This window comes from Schistocerca americana, chromosome 1 (genome assembly GCF_021461395.2).
Source record: "Schistocerca americana isolate TAMUIC-IGC-003095 chromosome 1, iqSchAmer2.1, whole genome shotgun sequence".
NCBI classification, from domain to species: domain Eukaryota; kingdom Metazoa; phylum Arthropoda; class Insecta; order Orthoptera; family Acrididae; genus Schistocerca; species Schistocerca americana.
The window spans coordinates 840,558,892-840,576,091 of record NC_060119.1 but is presented as its reverse complement, the minus strand read 5'-3'; the positions used below and the strand labels follow the sequence as shown (position 1 = coordinate 840,576,091).

The 17,200-nt window shown below is 37.2% G+C and overlaps 1 protein-coding gene across 1 annotated transcript in view; it reads right to left on the bottom strand.

The window, feature by feature from the left end:
• The window catches only part of LOC124613240 (transcription initiation factor TFIID subunit 2), a 116,167-nt gene that overhangs the window by 42,921 nt on the left and 56,046 nt on the right, over window positions 1-17,200 (bottom strand). Inside the window, exons 12-14 of the mRNA XM_047141921.1 lie at window positions 15,613-15,753; window positions 14,940-15,133; window positions 8,565-8,776 (exon numbers count right to left, since the gene is read on the bottom strand). Coding sequence (XP_046997877.1) covers window positions 8,565-8,776; window positions 14,940-15,133; window positions 15,613-15,753 — 547 coding nt within the window. The remainder of the gene's footprint in view (window positions 1-8,564; window positions 8,777-14,939; window positions 15,134-15,612; window positions 15,754-17,200) is intronic.

Genomic DNA, 17,200 nt, shown 5'->3' with positions numbered 1-17,200 from the left:
CTAATGTAGGCTTTAAGCAGGGTCCTGTCTATGCATATAGAAGTTGCTATCAAATTTTCTGTATCAGTTTTCCTGCAATCTGCTTTTTAATGTGGCTGTAGTAGTCTCTGTTTTATCAACCTTCTTTGAGTGATACCATTACCACTGGACTAGTAGAAAATGCGACACCCCTAGAACAGTGGAAAAGTGTCATTTAATCACTAATGGAACCTGCATTAGAAATCCACAACATCATCAAAGTAAGACCTTTATTTTTCCATTTACTTGTATGTCATCTGCATGTTTCAATCAAAGCATTACCTCAGAGTTCTAACAATTTTAGATTACAGTTTTGGATACAAAAATAGCATTTCTACCGATATTTGTGACCTACTTCTAAAGTTTCTAACATTTCTTCATTACTTCAGTTGTACATTTCCAAACACTGAAATCACACTTGTGCAAATTATTGGTGTTTTCTGTACAATTTTTCTGCATGTGACTTTTTCCATTACAGACAGATGTCATTGATCTTGTTTCCTTAGCACATACAAATTTGACACTTCTTTTGCTGTTTTCATATGTCCAGTCGTACAGCTGCTTCTTTGTTTGATTGGTTTTCTTGTTCCTGTCCCACCCTATGTTGTTTCCCGTTCACGAGTTAATTCAGTAGCTGGAAAATGAATGCTTTTCTCTTCAGATTATTTTTGGTTATTTGACTGTAGATGATCCCACATTTATTGTTGCCATGTCTAGAATACTGTATATAAGACATGCATCAGCCATCTTTTGCAAGCAACCATAGTTGAATATTTATGAACCATTTGATCAACAACATGCACACCACAATTTGCGGCGTTATAGAAGGTAACAATTTTTGTTTCTTCTTTCCTTCTCCATTCATTGGTACTTGAAAAGGCAGTGTGCTGAGAATAACATTCTTATTCCTCATCCCCGGTACACTGTTAGGGTGCACTCTGGCTCATCAGATTGTGGAAAATAAATCAGATCTGTTCTTCGTGCAGTTGGAGATTTCTTGGTGACTCTGGTACATCGTTTCCACTAACAACATTTTCTTCTGTTGACTTTTCTTGGTAAGCTGGAGGGATGTAAAAAAGTTGTCTGTGTATGCAGTAAGGAGAATTTATCGTTTTCTTTCACATAATATGATATCAAATGTACAGTTCGATTTTAGAAGTGGTTTAACAGCTGAAAATGCTATATTCTCTTTTCTCTGTGAGGTATTGGATTGATTAAACTAAAGGTTTTGAATGCTATGCACCTTTTTTTTTAATTTAACTAAGGCGTTTGATTGTGTTGATCACAAAATATTTCCCCAGAAGTTGGACGATTAGGGAATACAGGGAGTAGGACACAATTGGTTCACCTCTTACTTTAACAACACACGGCAGAAGGTCATGAACTTCAGTGATGAGAATGGCAACAATGTAGAGTCTGAGTGGGGCACAGCTGAATGGGGAGGGGAGGGGGGGGGTGGATGTTCCCAATGTATCAGTGCTGGGGCCACTCCTGATCCTTATTTATATAAATGATATGCCCTCTAGTATTATAGGTGATTCTAAAATATTTATGTTTGCTGGGTACTATTTCAAATAGTGCAGTTCATGACATAAGTTCATAGCTTGTAGAAAATAAACTAATGCTAAATCACAGAAAGACTCAGTTTTTACAGTTTCTGACCCACAATTCAACAAAACCCAACATTCTAATGTCACAGAATGGACAGATGAGTAATGAAACTGAGCAGTAAAAATTTCTAGGTGCTCGGATAGATAGTAAACTGCTGTGGAAAGCCCACATTCAGGATCTTGTTCAAAGACTTAATGTTGCCATTTTTACTATTTGAATGGTAGGTGAAGTAAGTGACAGTTTGACACAAAAAGTAGTCTACTTTGCTTATTTTCATTCACTTATGATGTATGGTATTATATTTTGGGGTAACACTTCCCATTCTAAAGGATATTTTTGGCTCAGAAACAGGTGGTTCGTGCAATAAGTGGTGTAAGTTCGCGAACCTCATGTCGACCCCCGTTCATTTGTCTTGGTATTTGACATTGGCCTCTCAACGTTTATATATTTTACTGTCGTTTCTTGTTAACAATATCAGCTTATTACAAAGAAATAGCAGCTTTCACTCGGTCAATATTAGGCAGAAATCCACTTTGCATTTGGAGCGCATTTCCTTGACTCTTGCGTAGAAAGATGTGCAGTATACTGCTGCATCCATTTTCAATAAATTACTGCAAGAATTCAAAAATCTTAGTCGTAATCCACGCATTTTCAAATCGAAACTGAAGAATTTCCTCTTGGATCACTCCTTCTACTCCGCAGAGGAGTTCCTCGGAAAGTTAAGCTTATTATTCATTGTATTTACATAAACTTATGGCTTGTCTTTTTTTTGGGTTCATAAACATTTTATTTTATCTGTTATTATTTTACATTGTAATTTCATGTGCTGACATGTTCCATGACCTCAGAGATTTGCTCCTCTATTTGGTCACACACCCTTATCTCATATTTCAGAAATAAAAGTGAAGGGATGTTTTGAGTTCAGGATGATTTCTCATCAAAGAGTAGGAATCTGACAAGTTCACAGACTCTCTCTCTATTTTATGACATATGGTATTATATTTTGGGGTAACTCTTCCCATTCTCAAAGGATATTTTTGGCTCAGAAATAAGTGGTATAAGTTCGCGAACCTCTTGTCGCCCCCTGTTCATTTGAGTATGTTCTTTTACACAAAACTGTTGAAAACGAAATAAATAAGTTGTGTTACAATCTAAAAATTGAAGCGGACATGTCATACATTAGAAATTAATACGTACTTTTACAGAGATGCATACAAAATTAAAATTAAACTGTCATTTTATACTCTAATAACTTGAATTTGTAGCAGATAAAAAAAACACATTCGGTATTAATACGTGAATCTATAGGAAAGCATAAGAAATGAAAATGAAATGGAGATTTCAGTGCGTGAACTAATAACTAAATACAGACGAACAACACAAATGGATTTGCTATTACATAATCTTACATACTAGGGTGGAAAAATCAAATTTGTTTTATAATCTAATAGTTAACGTGTAAAGCATTTGCATCTGTGTAGCTAGGTGCTGCATAATAAGTGTACACAATTCCTTTAATCCATGTAAGGGCTGAGCAGTTTTGTACTGCAGCTACTGCTCTCACTATAGCTCTTTCTAAAGGTATTAGCAAAGATTTTACATATTTATCGACAGAACTGAACTACGTTATTTATTAACACTTTTTCATGTGAGCGTACTCTCCGATAATGTATATTTCCGTGATAACTATACATTTCAGCAGACGCCCAGAATACACATCAGTTGTAATATACTACAGTATCAGTTTGACTTAACTGTAGAGAGCCGAGCGGCCTGAGTCATTTGGGTATTGTTCAGTATTGTTGGGTGCCTTCGGTCACGTCTGCATGTAAACGAAGTTTATCCCCACATTCTGTCATCGGCAATTGCAAAATAAACAGGTAATACATAGTTTGTAAATCCAATAAACGTGCTCTAAGTTATAACAAAAATCACATTATGATCTCAAATTTTTAAAACAAATATGAATAAATAAACAAACTCACCAGTCAGCAAAGTTTGTTTCTGGCTTTAACGGCAGAAAATTCATTGATCATATCTTCATAGTTCAGGCAGTTATCAGTTAGGAGGTCGGCTTCAATGAGAAGAGTCGACAAGGCGTTCAATCTCTCCTCAGACACCGTAGAATGTAGGTATGATTTCATTCTTTTAAGACCCAAAAATGAGCATTCTGGTGAACAATTTGTAAGTGCCATACATAGAAATATTCTAAGAGCAATGTCAACATTCAGAAACACCAACTGTAACCTCCCTTTTTGTAAAAATTTACTCTTTTGACTGATGTATCAATATCTGCAAGAGAGGCGCTCTGCATCGCGGTGTAACTTGCTCGCCAGGTTTCGAGAGGGTGCGTTTCTGGATGAGGTATCGAATATATTGCTTCCCCCTACTTATACCTCCCGAGGAGATCACGAATGTAAAATTAGAGAGATTGGAGCGCGCACGGAGGCTTTCAGACAGTCGTTCTTCCCGCGAACCATACGCGACTGGAACAGGAAAGGGAGGTAATGACAGTGGCACGTAAAGTGCCCTCCGCCACACACCGTTGGGTGGCTTGCGGAGTATCAATGTAGATGTAGATGTAGATGTAGATCATCACAAGATTTCAAAAGTACCGCAAAATGTACACTTTCACTAGGGAAGGAAGGCTCTAAATCTGTGTCATATAACACCTGGAGTTTGTTGCACATTCAGCAATATTGTCAGGTGAACTGTTCTTAAGGTTACCAAAAACTGTGAAGGAGTCCAACAGTGTTCTATATCTTTCCTTCCTCTTCACTAATTCAGCATAGAAGTTGTCAAGTACTGGGAGAAATGTTTCGACTCTAAATTTTTCCCTTCCAGTCAGAAAAACTCTTCTTCATTGTCATGAAGTTTGCATTTTCGTGATCTTTTATAGGTGCATCCATAGTCTATATCAGCCAAAATCTCCATGGATTTATTTTCATAATAGTCAAACATGCCACTAATAGATGCAGTACATCCTACAAGTGATTCATATAATTCATGCACTATTTTGGTATCAATATTTACACTTTGCAATTTCAGATTTACGCTATTAAATCTCTGGACTATGTCCTTCCACACTGTCATCATGAATACTGTTTCTAAACTGCTGAGTTGATTCAATAAAGCTGAATCCTCATTTCGCACAATTGGTTTTTCAAGCGTATTACTAGCAATATGTATGAGGGCATTGATAACACCCTCCCAGTGTTCATATAGACTTACACACGTTTCCTCTCTTGCTGACGAATGTGTTTTTTATAAACTTTTTACCGTTTTGCTTCCTGGTTTGATGAAAGAAAGAAGTTTATCCCAGCGTTGTGTAGAAGCCGAGGAAAAATTATAAAGGTTTTGCAACTACATTGAAAAATGAACATGCTTCCTGACAACAGCTTTCAGCACTAGTGCCGACTAAATTCAAAGAATGTGCTGCACAAGGCACAAAATGCGCTTTCGAGTTTTGTTCTTTAATGCGTGCCTGCAAACCAGTGTAGGTTCCTGACATTTTGCTTGCATTGTCATATGACTGGCCTCTACAGTCAGTAATATCAATGGAATTTGTAGACCGGACAGCTAAGTTTTCGGATTTGTGTACCGAGTTTGGTAAAATCAGAAGGAAACGTTCAACAGATTCATTCACCATTCTCGTTCACATATCTTAATATGAAAGATACTGAAACTGATCAATATGTGAAATGTCCAAAGTAGAATCTACTATTATAGAGAAATATTTGGCCTGTTTTACTTCACTTATGATAATTCTCTTTATTTGTTCAGAAAGAAGCTCTATTATTTCACCACAGATTGCTGAAGAAAGATAACTAGTATGTTCCTGCCCTGGATTTCGATATGATTCAATGTGCTTTGTGAGAAAAGGATCAAACTAAGCTATAAGAGACATCATAAATTCACCATTATGTAATGAATGGAATCTTTCAATGTGTCCCCGTAGGGGAAGTCCAACTTGTTAGCTTCTTCACTACCACAAACACCCTTTTCAACACACTGTGCTAGTACATTTTTTCTGTCTCAACATATGACTCGAAATGATTATCTAGTGTTCCAAGTGACTTTTTTCTTTTTGCGAGTGATAACTCCGAATTTTTGCATTCAAGTGAATTCTCATTATGAGATAAGATATTAGAAATATTTTTCCAATCTGCAATACCATTAGTAGCAATCGCGGCCTTACCTCTGAACAATTTACATGGTGCACAAAAAACAGCACTGGTGCTACAGGAGTATACAAGAAAATCACACATAGTTGATTCACCATTTAAAAGTTTATGGTAAAATACATTTTTGTTCAAATCTCTCGTAAAGAAAATGGGAGTCCCTTTTTGGGCTTCTGTTTCCCACGTTGCCGGAATTTTAGCCAGGACGCAAATATGTTCTGAATATTCTTGATATTGTCTTTCTAATTTAAAAAGCAAATAACTTTTGCAGTTTCTTGCAGTGAGGTGCGCTGGATCAACTCTTATACCACTTATTCTTATAACATTTTAGAGGTTTCTGTGGGCAGAGAAGACAGACTACAAAGTTTATGTAGTCTTGTTGGCAGTTGATGCAATATGTTCTCATTTGTGTGAACACTGCTGTTATGTCTACACGCAAATGCACCTTTTGTTCCAACATAAAATAAAAATAACCTTTCCTTGAAGAAAAAAAGCTTAGTTTAGAAGTTTAATATAAAATTTGCAATGCCATGTACTATTTGATTGCACAGAGTGGGAACTTCAATATCGTGCAGGCTGCATCACAGTAAATGAGACAAACAAAAGTTGGTTTCTTCTTCTTTTTTCACCGAAACAAGTAACTAAGTAAATAAATAAATAAATTTTTAAACTGTTGTGAAGTGTATTTCACACATTATTAGATTTTCTGCTTATGTTCTTTTCGTACAAACATGTATTTAAAAATGTAAAACATTCCCAGTATCAACATGTTTTGTTAAACAGGTGTATTAAATCAAAGCTCAGATATTGAAGACCACAGAGCTTTCAAATTAATTACAGTAATGGAGGGTTGACATAATTCCTACAAGAAATTTAAGTAAAATCTGGTTTTACATACTGAGGCCCACACGTTTCAGTATTCAAGAAACTCCTGATTAGTTTATCACAGCTTTTGAGGGGTCCTGGTATTTTCACAGGGAAAATATGGTAGGGTTAAGCAGAAGCCGACATTCTCAAAATAATAATGTTTGAAACATTGTATTTTAGATTGCTGTCCTGACAGCTTACTTCAAAATATTTTGAACAATCATGAAGATAACACCAGACAGAAACCCAATCTTAAAATTCCATTCAGTCACCAAGTAAACTAGGTATATTTCCAAGCTTGTATTGTCGAATTTTGCTCATAAGGTTTATTGAAACTAGCAAGTTATTCAACAATATTAAAAATTTTTGTCATTTGTAAGCACAGTCATTTTAAAGCATAAAAGGTTAAAATGAGTACGGAGCTCAAAATGCTGCCCCCTTAAGGTGCCGTCCCTGGGACCGTGCCTAGTGGGCCTACATATAAATCTGCCACTGCTAACAACATACCTTTAGCACAAAAACCACCTCTGGCTTACATGATACCAATCGCTATCTCCAATTCCTCCGACGATAAGTGATACTTTTTATTTCATTATGAGCATTTGATTCTGTCTGTTTCTTTATGATACAAAGCATTGGTTCATCAAAAAGAAGTTGGAAAATACTCATGATGGAATCATCCATGCAGTGGAAGACATATGCAGTGAGCCATCCTCTTTCCTTCAAAAAATTCAAAGCAGCCCTTTTCCAGGCAATGGTATGTTAGCAACCTTCACCTCGATTCCATCTCTCTGCCATGTTCACTGCTACACAAGTTGATGCCTGAGAATGTTCTGGAAAGAACTGAGATGGGGAGACACCTACTGATGGTATACCTTCTCCTTAGTCTTGCTACTTTCATCATCAATTGATTCTGGCAGATAATCACCACCTGAATCTAGCAACACACTTTTTGATTCAATATCCAAGTTCTTTGGAATGCACTGACGAAACATGATTGAAAATGTCTGTTACAGGCCAAAAAACACTATCTAACCAATGAGGAGAGAAACTACAGGAACATATTAGAAACAATTGAAAAGTTACATCACAATGTCCAGCACAGAACTTTTCCGACAATCTAACATCATTCAGGACAACAACTAATGATCAAAGCAAAATGCAATGCAAGAACCTTTGGAATTATGAGAACTAAATTATTCTAAACAGGAGTTGCACCAGAGGTGAACTGACCCCTCATGCTGTTCTAGACATTCTTCATGAAATTTCCATGAAATCAAGATATTTCAGCAAATTTTAGTACACTATTGTCAAAAGCAGGAGAAATGAGGAAAAGTCATGATGTCTGCTGGAAAAAAATGTTAAAAAAATAATTCATTGTTGTGGAAATAAAAGTTGAAAGATGTCTTTTGGCCTTTTCACTGTTCTGATGTTAAACCAATGTGGTTTTTTTCCATTTTTTATTACTTTACTTTTACATACTTATCATGGCCACAGTTTCTACACATTTATTCTGCATTTGGAAAATCCAGGATAGAATAATGACAATATTATGAAAAGGACGGATTGCTGTTTACTATATAGAAGAGATGCTGAATCACAGGCAGGTGCAACAAAAAGACTGCTATACAGTTAGGTTTTAGGTCAGAAGGCCATCTTCTCAATTAGAAACACACATTCACACAACCACAACTCACACATACATGACAACTGTCTCTGGTCACTGAGGCTGGACCAGTCGCCCCAGAGACAATGGTCATATGTGTATGAGTTGTGCTTATGTGAATGTGATCCCTTGCTCATCTTCTATAATAAATATCTGTTCCTTTATGTACACTGTCCTTTTGTTACTCTTAATTATTTTTAATTTTTTTTTGTGGTACTTACCAATAAACTGACCATATGCAGCATAGCTTCGAAAGAGTGAGGGATTACTGGGCAGATGTCCAAATTTTTGCAGTTTTCTAATAGCACGAAGGCAGGCAACTGTCACAGTATATTTATAACATGGCAGAAGTTTCTCAAGATTCAAACATCTTGTAACCTCCTCCAAAACAAGTTTAGTATCTGAAGAAAGTGAATCAGCTGTAATTGGAGCTCTGTAAAAATATTTATAAGATTTTAGTGCAACTATGGTGCAGACCTGAATTCTAAAACTACACTTAAATATGGTAAAATCAGTAATGAGTATGATTAATGAAGTCTTATTCCAAAGTATGTAAAGAGCAACTACTACAAATGGACATGTGTATATCCTATCAGATCTCCTTCACACACAAGACAAGTCAAGGGTGAAGGGTGAGATGCTTCATGAAAGGAAAAAAGACAAGGTAAGGAAGAAATTGGAAACATGAACATCAGGAGAGAAAAAGTCCACCCCCTGTAGCTGAGTGGTCAGCATGACAGAATGTCAATCCTAAGGGCCTGGATTCGATTCCCAGCTCGGTCAGAGATTTTCTCCGCTCAGGGACTGGGTGTTGTGTTGTCCTAATCAACATCATTTCATCCCCATCAACGCGCAAGTCACCAAAGTGGCATCAAATCAAAAGACTTGCACCTGGCGAACGGTCTACCCAATGGGAGGCCCTAGTCACACAGCGACAGGAGAGAAATAGGTTTTTACAAGCTGCAGAACATAATGGAATATTCGATATGCTGAAATGCCATATCATTGCCCATTACTATAAGATATTAACTGTACTGTGTATTGTTTGGTATATTGTGATATTTCAACTACTAGCCTGTGTATTTTTCACAAAAATATACTTAATCTACTGTTGCTATCTATATGCTTCTGTAGCCAGTGCTTACCAAAGGAGGAAATTGAAAAGGTTAAGGTTTAACATGTCCTTAATGATGAGGCCATTAAAGATGAAACACAGGCTTAAATTGGGGAAGGATGGTGAAGGAAATTTGCTGCCTCCTTTCCAAAGAAACCTTCTTGACATTTGCCTAAGGTAATTTATGCCTAGAGTAATTTAAGAAACCATAGAAAATCTAAATCTGGATGGTCAGAGAGGGATCTGCACTGCCTTCCTCCATCATCACTGCGTAACCTTGCCTGATCTATGATCTGGAGATGAAATGTGCTTTTTGTTGTGTCCTCCTCTCACTGTACAATTTCCCATCTAGTGGTAAAAAAAACTTAATTCCAAAATACTGAGAAAACATTGTAAATTATAATTAAACTGTACCACTTCTCTGTTGTTTCAGTACACTAAAATACAATTTAAGTGAATATTGGTTGATAAAAACTTATCGTGTGATCAACAAAATGGTAGGGTCATCTTGTTGAAATGTTCCAATGAGTTTCATGCCCATCAGATTCAGTCAAAATGCCAAGATGCTGGGTTCTGCATATCTATACAGCAAGTGGACCACTAACATCTCCTGTGAGCAGGCCTACCACACCTCTCTAGAAGCAGGTGCAGCACTGGGAATGGGGGGACACAGTATGACTGGCGGTGGAGGAACGCGGTGTAGCCCTTGTGCAGGTGTTGGACCCTGGTGTCTGTCCATTCTGTCCGCAGACACTCTGCGGCTTTCAGAATGGAGCATTCCTGTTGCACTTTCATAATTGCAGAACCCCATGTTGTGCTGAGTTGAAATCCACTATTCCAGTTTATTAGGTTGTTGTACAGACATATTTCTACTGCCTCTTTGACAAATGAGCCTTGGAACTCACTGGCTCTGCATAGCTTCTTCATTTGTTCAACATCACCAGTGTGTTCCTCGTTGATGCTATGAATGTGTTTCTGAGGCATTCTGTATGGAGCTGTGATACACATCGGTGTGTCTGCCCAATCTACTGCATCCCACCTTTGTGTTCAATACTATAAATAACCAGCTGGTCTTTGGTCAAGCCAAGTGTATCCTTAATTTTCTGCATTGCATGCAAAACGGTCGTTATTTGATGTTTCTCCATTATTCTCACGATATTGGCTACTGGCAGCCCTGCATATGACAGGAATGCCATACATTTGGGTTCTTATTCTTCTTCTTCTTCTTCTTCTTCTTCCAGTTGTCCTCCCTCCTCTTATGCTTTTCAGACTGCTTCTGACTACCCCATTTATACAAACTTGCCTGGTGATTTGACAGAGGGATCTGTATTAGGACGTGTAGCCCATTTCCTTGCAGTAAAGGAGTGATAAAAGGAATCACGATATGTGGGCCAGAGCATCTAATTTGTGTGTGTATGTGTGTGTGTGTGTGTGTGTGTGTGTGTGTCCATATACTGTACTATGAAAACTAGCCACGACATTATATTGTTTAATAAACGCTATTTCGGCTGCAGTACCTAGCAACTGGCATTACTGAACCTTTCGTCAAGGAAGAAAAGAACTGTTACTACTGATCCAAATTAATGGTTTTCATTCAATGTACCACTATTCTACAAGTGTTGGCAGATCCATTAGACAGGTTGTGACTAGTGCAAGGAACAGCCCAACTACACTTAGTCATTTTCACACTTCTTGATAAATACTTAGGCATCTGCATCACTCGTTTTGGGCGCACACATTTTTCAGTAACATTTCTCCAACACTGGATGAGCTGACCAAAAAGATAAATGTGTCAATTTCTGTTGACATATTCCAGGGAGTAATGGCTTGTTTCAATCTTTGGTTGCAACACCACAGTAATGTAAACAGTCTATTACTTGGATTTGTTTCAATGTAAATCGGACAGCAGTATGCATGAAACAGGAACATCATTCTTTGTAATCTCTTTTCTCATTCTCTGTATGTCAATGGTATCATGGAGTGTCACAAGATAGTGAACTTTAAAAGTACCTGTAAAACTTTTGAGTTTGATTTTTACAGCCTTCTGCATAAAGATACACTCAACTTCCATCATTTAATATCCTCATATTATTCTGAAGTTTCGGAAACAAGCTATACCAAAAATTACATGTTGAGGACTATTCAAATGGAATTAATTTTAACAGTTTCATGGTGATACAAATTTCTTGTAAAAAAGAACAAAAGCACATAAATCACACTTTTTCTAACCTAGATGCACTCAGCTAAATGTTTCTTAACCAATTACTAGCTGCTTTAAACATTTGGGTTGCTTCTTTTGATGAGAAATGATCTATTAGTAGTGCAGGCAACAGAAATGTCTCTGAGCAGTTTCTTCAGTTCAGAAAACTGCACTCTTACAAAAGGAACACCACCACACCATTATACAGGGCGTTACAAAAAGGTACGGCCAAACCTTCAGGAAACATTCCTCACACACAAAGAATGAAAATATGTTATGAGGACATGTGTCCGGAAACACTTACTTTCCATGTTAGAGCTCATTTTATTACTTCTCTTCATATCACATTAATCATGGAATGGAAACACACAGCAACAGAACGTACCAGCGTGACTTCAAACACTTTGTTACAGGAAATGTTCAAAATGTCCTCCGTTAGCGAGGATACATGCATCCACCCTCCGTCGCATGGAATCCCTGATGCACTGATGCAGCCCTGGATAATGGCGTATTGTATCACAGCCGTCCACAATACGAGCACAAAGAGCCTTTACATTTGGTACCGGGGTTGCGTAGACAAGAGCTTTCAAATGCCCCCATAAATGAATGTCATGAGGGTTGAGGTCAGGAGAGCGTGGAGGCCATGGAATTGGTCCGCCTCTACCAATCCATCGGTCACTGAATCTGTTGTTGAGAAGCGTATGAACACTTCGACTGAAATGTGCAGGAGCACCATCGTGCATGAACCACATGTTGTGCCGTACTTGTAAAGGCACATGTTCTAGCAGCACAGGTAGAGTATCCTGTATGAAATCATGATAACGTGCTCCATTGAGCGTAGGTGGACGAAACTAAAATGAGCTCTAACATGGAAATTAAGCGTTTCCGGACACATGTCCACATAACATCTTTTCTTTATTTCTGTGTGAGGCATGTTTCCTGAAAGTTTGGCCGTACCTTTCTGTAACACCCTGTATAACTGAAGGTACTCCACAACTTCAGATTACACTTAATTTCATCAACAAAAAGTCATTGACAACATTTTTGTGTTGTTTGACATTTCACTATTAGTTTCTGCTACTTGATATTGTCTTCAACTGAATTAGATACACCTACGCAGTAATGTCTAGTACCCAGTTTCATCTGGATGGCAAGTAATGCATTTTCAATTGACTTCAAGGACTAGGCAATGACAATCCACAACCCACAAAGATGGATTATAATTGGTTCTGAGGTATGCATAGTAGTTTGATGGCATCCCAGATGTACCGCACAGGACTGAAGCCACAAGCTGGGTGGCCACAAAAGCTTTTGCTGAAGGTACAGGTCAGTCGTGTGGAAATCACTAGGTAGCTCGTATTTTTCACCAGTGTATATCTCAGTGACGTCACTCATATTTAGGTCTTTCACCTAGGTGGCCATGTAATTACAGTTGGGGTGCAGGCAACAAATTAGAGTGCAGCCTCAGTTACAACTAAGGATGGCATCAAGCATATCCCCTGAGTTGATTAGTATGAGAAGCAGTCTGTGAAATATACTAATGTTTTGGAAAGTTGCCCTGCTGAGAGCTGCGTTCAAATCTGGGCGAGGCTGATGCATCATCTGTCACTCTGTCATATCACACATAGCTCTGTCTGTACCTGAATGCTTCTAATAAGAGATTACTTGCACAACTAGTTGCTAGCAGCACCCAATCTGCCCACAATAATTACCAATCCTATACTACTGATTTCTCATGCTTTCAGCAGATCTTTTTTGGGGGCAAATTCTTACAAAAGACATAGCTGCAGAGTAACACAATTCTACTGGACAAACTAAAATGTTGTAGTATTCATCACATCCCTCTTGCATGGATGGAGAATGCTGTCACATGAATGGAGGAACATAAAACATGGAGCTCTATGAGGTTTGGTACTGAACTGGCTCTTGCTCCTAATTACATAAATGACATTTCTATGACTTTAAAGGACTGTTAAAAAACTCATGTTAACTGATGACACAAGCACACCAGTCAAGGGCCCAAACTGATTCATATGACACATGGCAAAGATGATTACTGAGCATATCTACATACAACTGGTTCACAACAAACAGTCAAAGTTTTTCTTTCACAAAGAACCATATTGTGCAATTATGAACAAATGAAAATGATCTTCTACTATTAGACATTAATCACTAATGAATTATCAAATGTAACATTTATTGGGGTCCAGCTGCATAACAATCTACAATGGAGACAGCATAAGATAAATTAATGCACAGTTAGCATGGTTTTCTTTTTCTTCTTCCTCTTTTTTTCCCCCTAAGGTCTATTTCTGCACATTACATTACATTTATTTATGTTGAGGGTCAGTTACCAATCTTTGGACCATGCAATGATAATTTATAAGTCCCTCTGTATTTAATAAAAGTGACCAGTCAATTTTACCTTCCCGTACAGTACTGTCACCTGCAAACAGCTTTATCTGCCAGTTACATCCTATCAAACTACCTTGAGATGTGCTAGACACTGATTTCACTTTTGATGATGTCTTCCAATGAAGAATAGTGTATTGAGTATCCAGTTCTGTTCCCAAAGAGTCTTTAGTACAGCCACACATCTTTCCAGAAATTCCATGTGCATACATTTTGTTTGCTAGGCAATGGTATAGAACTGTATCAAAGGATTTCTTAATGCTCTGCTCTCTCCTGTCTTCTGTATCACATGAAGAAATCAAGCAACCTTGGTTTTTAAACAAGCAGCTGACTTCAAAACAATGTTGTTTTCTATAGAGAAGTTCTTCAGTCTCCAGACAAGTCATCATATGTAGGCACACAGTACTTACATTAGCGAAATTGCTCTTATAATGCACATTTCATCAGGCATCTATTCTTACGACAAAAAGACAACTACTGTTCTATGATAAATAATGTGTCCATGCAGATATTGCACTAACAACAGAAGACAAAATAGTCATGAAAACATAATTGAGGAAGTAGCAGCTTCTTTTAAAGTAGTGGCTTCCCTTGTAAATAATTTTATTATGTTCAATTTAGCTTGATTAGCTACAAATAGTTTTTTTAGCTGGTAAACAACAGTTAATTGTTAGTGCAATTTCTAACAACTGCTTTGCAAAACTTGAATGAAAGCTCTCCCTTGATGATGTGATCTAGAGAATACTATAAATGAATGAATGAATCAGTCAGTCACAGTAATAAATATTACAAAATAAACATGACACACAACAAAAATAAGAAAAATGAAGAAATTTAACTTATGAAAACTAAAATAAGTAACTTTACCCTTGTTGAACAACTGATATAACAGGTGTGACTGTAGCTCCTAAAGCTTCTACCAGTGCAGCTCTGTAATAATTGTCTGAGTAACGGTTTTTGCTGTTATCATTGTACTTAAATAGATCCAAGAGAAAACGAATGACATCAGGTGGGCAAATGCCATGAGCATTTCGTAGTCCAGCCATTGCCACTGGTATTGTCTGAAAGAAGCTGATATGAGTATAAGACACACACAGAGTTAAAACTCTTTTTAACAGGTCAGTTTTTCTGAAGGCAGCAGGTAAATAGAATGTTCATATGCCCGTAAAGTATTCTACAGTATTAAAATGAATACATGTTAATAAAAATAACCCATAGGACTTTAACACATTAAAATATGAACATACTAATTGAATTAATGTATCATAAATTCTAAAGCATTGGAATGTCAGTTCCTTGTCACTATATTCAAAGCGAAATAAATATCTGAAGCAGCTCATATTGAATTATGCTAAATTATTTTCAATGCAAGGAAAACCTTCAAAACTTAATAGATTCATTTGATGATTGGAGCATGTCCACCACTGATCTTCAACAACATTACAAGCTTATATAATCTCAACACATTCAAAAACACACTGACTATAGTTAGTTTCTCTACAGTGTGAGTCGTATATATATATACAAATAATTGCAGTACCTTTTGTAGAAAGTAGTGCTGTAGATTTGCAAAATTATTTTGCCGGATGATGTGTGGACATGAAAACGATCCAAATAGTTTACGGAATATTGCCAACATTGCTGGAGGACCAGCCCAGTTAGCCACCATAGCATTTGCAACCTGCAAATAAGTATATTAAAACAGTGATCACTGTTGTCTTCTGTAAAAATCCATTAGAGACTAACTGAAAACGTTTCTTCTGAAAATACTTCTGAAATACATGTACAAGTTAATTCTACAGAACTAGCTGAAAATCCCTCTACATGCTGTTTCAAAATTACACTGACAAACTTTGAGGGGAAGTAGAAGGTGTCTTGAGGAACAAAGTCACGATAGGAACCCGTGTCCGAAAATGTTATCCAACATCACTATAAAGCATCAAAATTACAGGCACTGGCATCTGTGTATGAACGTATATACACAGGGTAATTCTGAAATGATGTTACAAACTTTCGTGGTTGATGGAGGAGGGTAAATGTATCAATTTTAGTTAAGGGATCCTGGTCTGGAAATGAACCACTCGAAAGCTATAAGCAAAAATCATTCTGATACCTCTGATAGTGTAATACATGTATCGGTACTGGTGTTGCTAAGATTGTAGGGTACACAACTTTCAGAGTCGTAGTACAGACCAAAACAAGAAAAAAAGGCCTGTACACATGGGCTTTACAATGCGTACTTGAGTAGCTATGAGCTCTTGTACATCTCTGTTACTGTGAAACACATCTCTATTGAGTGAACAAGAGCTCATAGCTCTCTCTCTCTCTCTCTCTCTCTCTCTCTCTCTGGACTTTGTATCCAGTCCAGATAGCTGTAGGGGACCCCAAAGTGTTAGAGCAAGACTCATGGAAGTGCCCCTCATGGATGCAACTTAACACTCTAGTGAAAAAATGACAAAGCACTCAAAACAAAATTCCACAGTTTGAAACATTTCTAAAAAGCAATGGTGCTTGTGTAATTCAAGATACAGGAAATCGACTAATACCCCAAATTTGTAGTAATGACATTTTTGGAATTTAAAAAAAAAAAGATGTAATGTGGCAGGAATATTTACATTAGTTTGTCTATTGCAAAAGCTATGTCTTGGTTTGTCTCACTCTTTAACATCAACACCATCTGACATCATGTTAATACAATATGGGCTTTGAGTTTGCTATCGTCAGTCTGGCATGTGAAGTCTCCAAATAACATCTTTTGTAAATATCACCTAATGGCAATTGCATATGAGACTGTATATTTTTCTTATATTGTTCACGTATATGAGGTTTCATATGCATATTGTAAGTACTTGTACCTACTATGCACAAGGTGTACAACTTTGCTCCCGCCGTTTTTTCCCCAACATTTGAGGCTTTAATGAAACAAATTGGTTACACATGTATCATTCAAAGTGTTTTCCATTGCTGGCCACTACTTTCTCCCATCTTTCGGGCAGTTTACGAATCCTGCATTGAAAAAACTGTTCATCTTTTGAAACGATCCACAAATCAATCCAATTTGTGACTTATTCATGAGATTGGAAGTGTTGGTCAGCCAGGCCATGCACCATTGATCTAAACAGGTGATA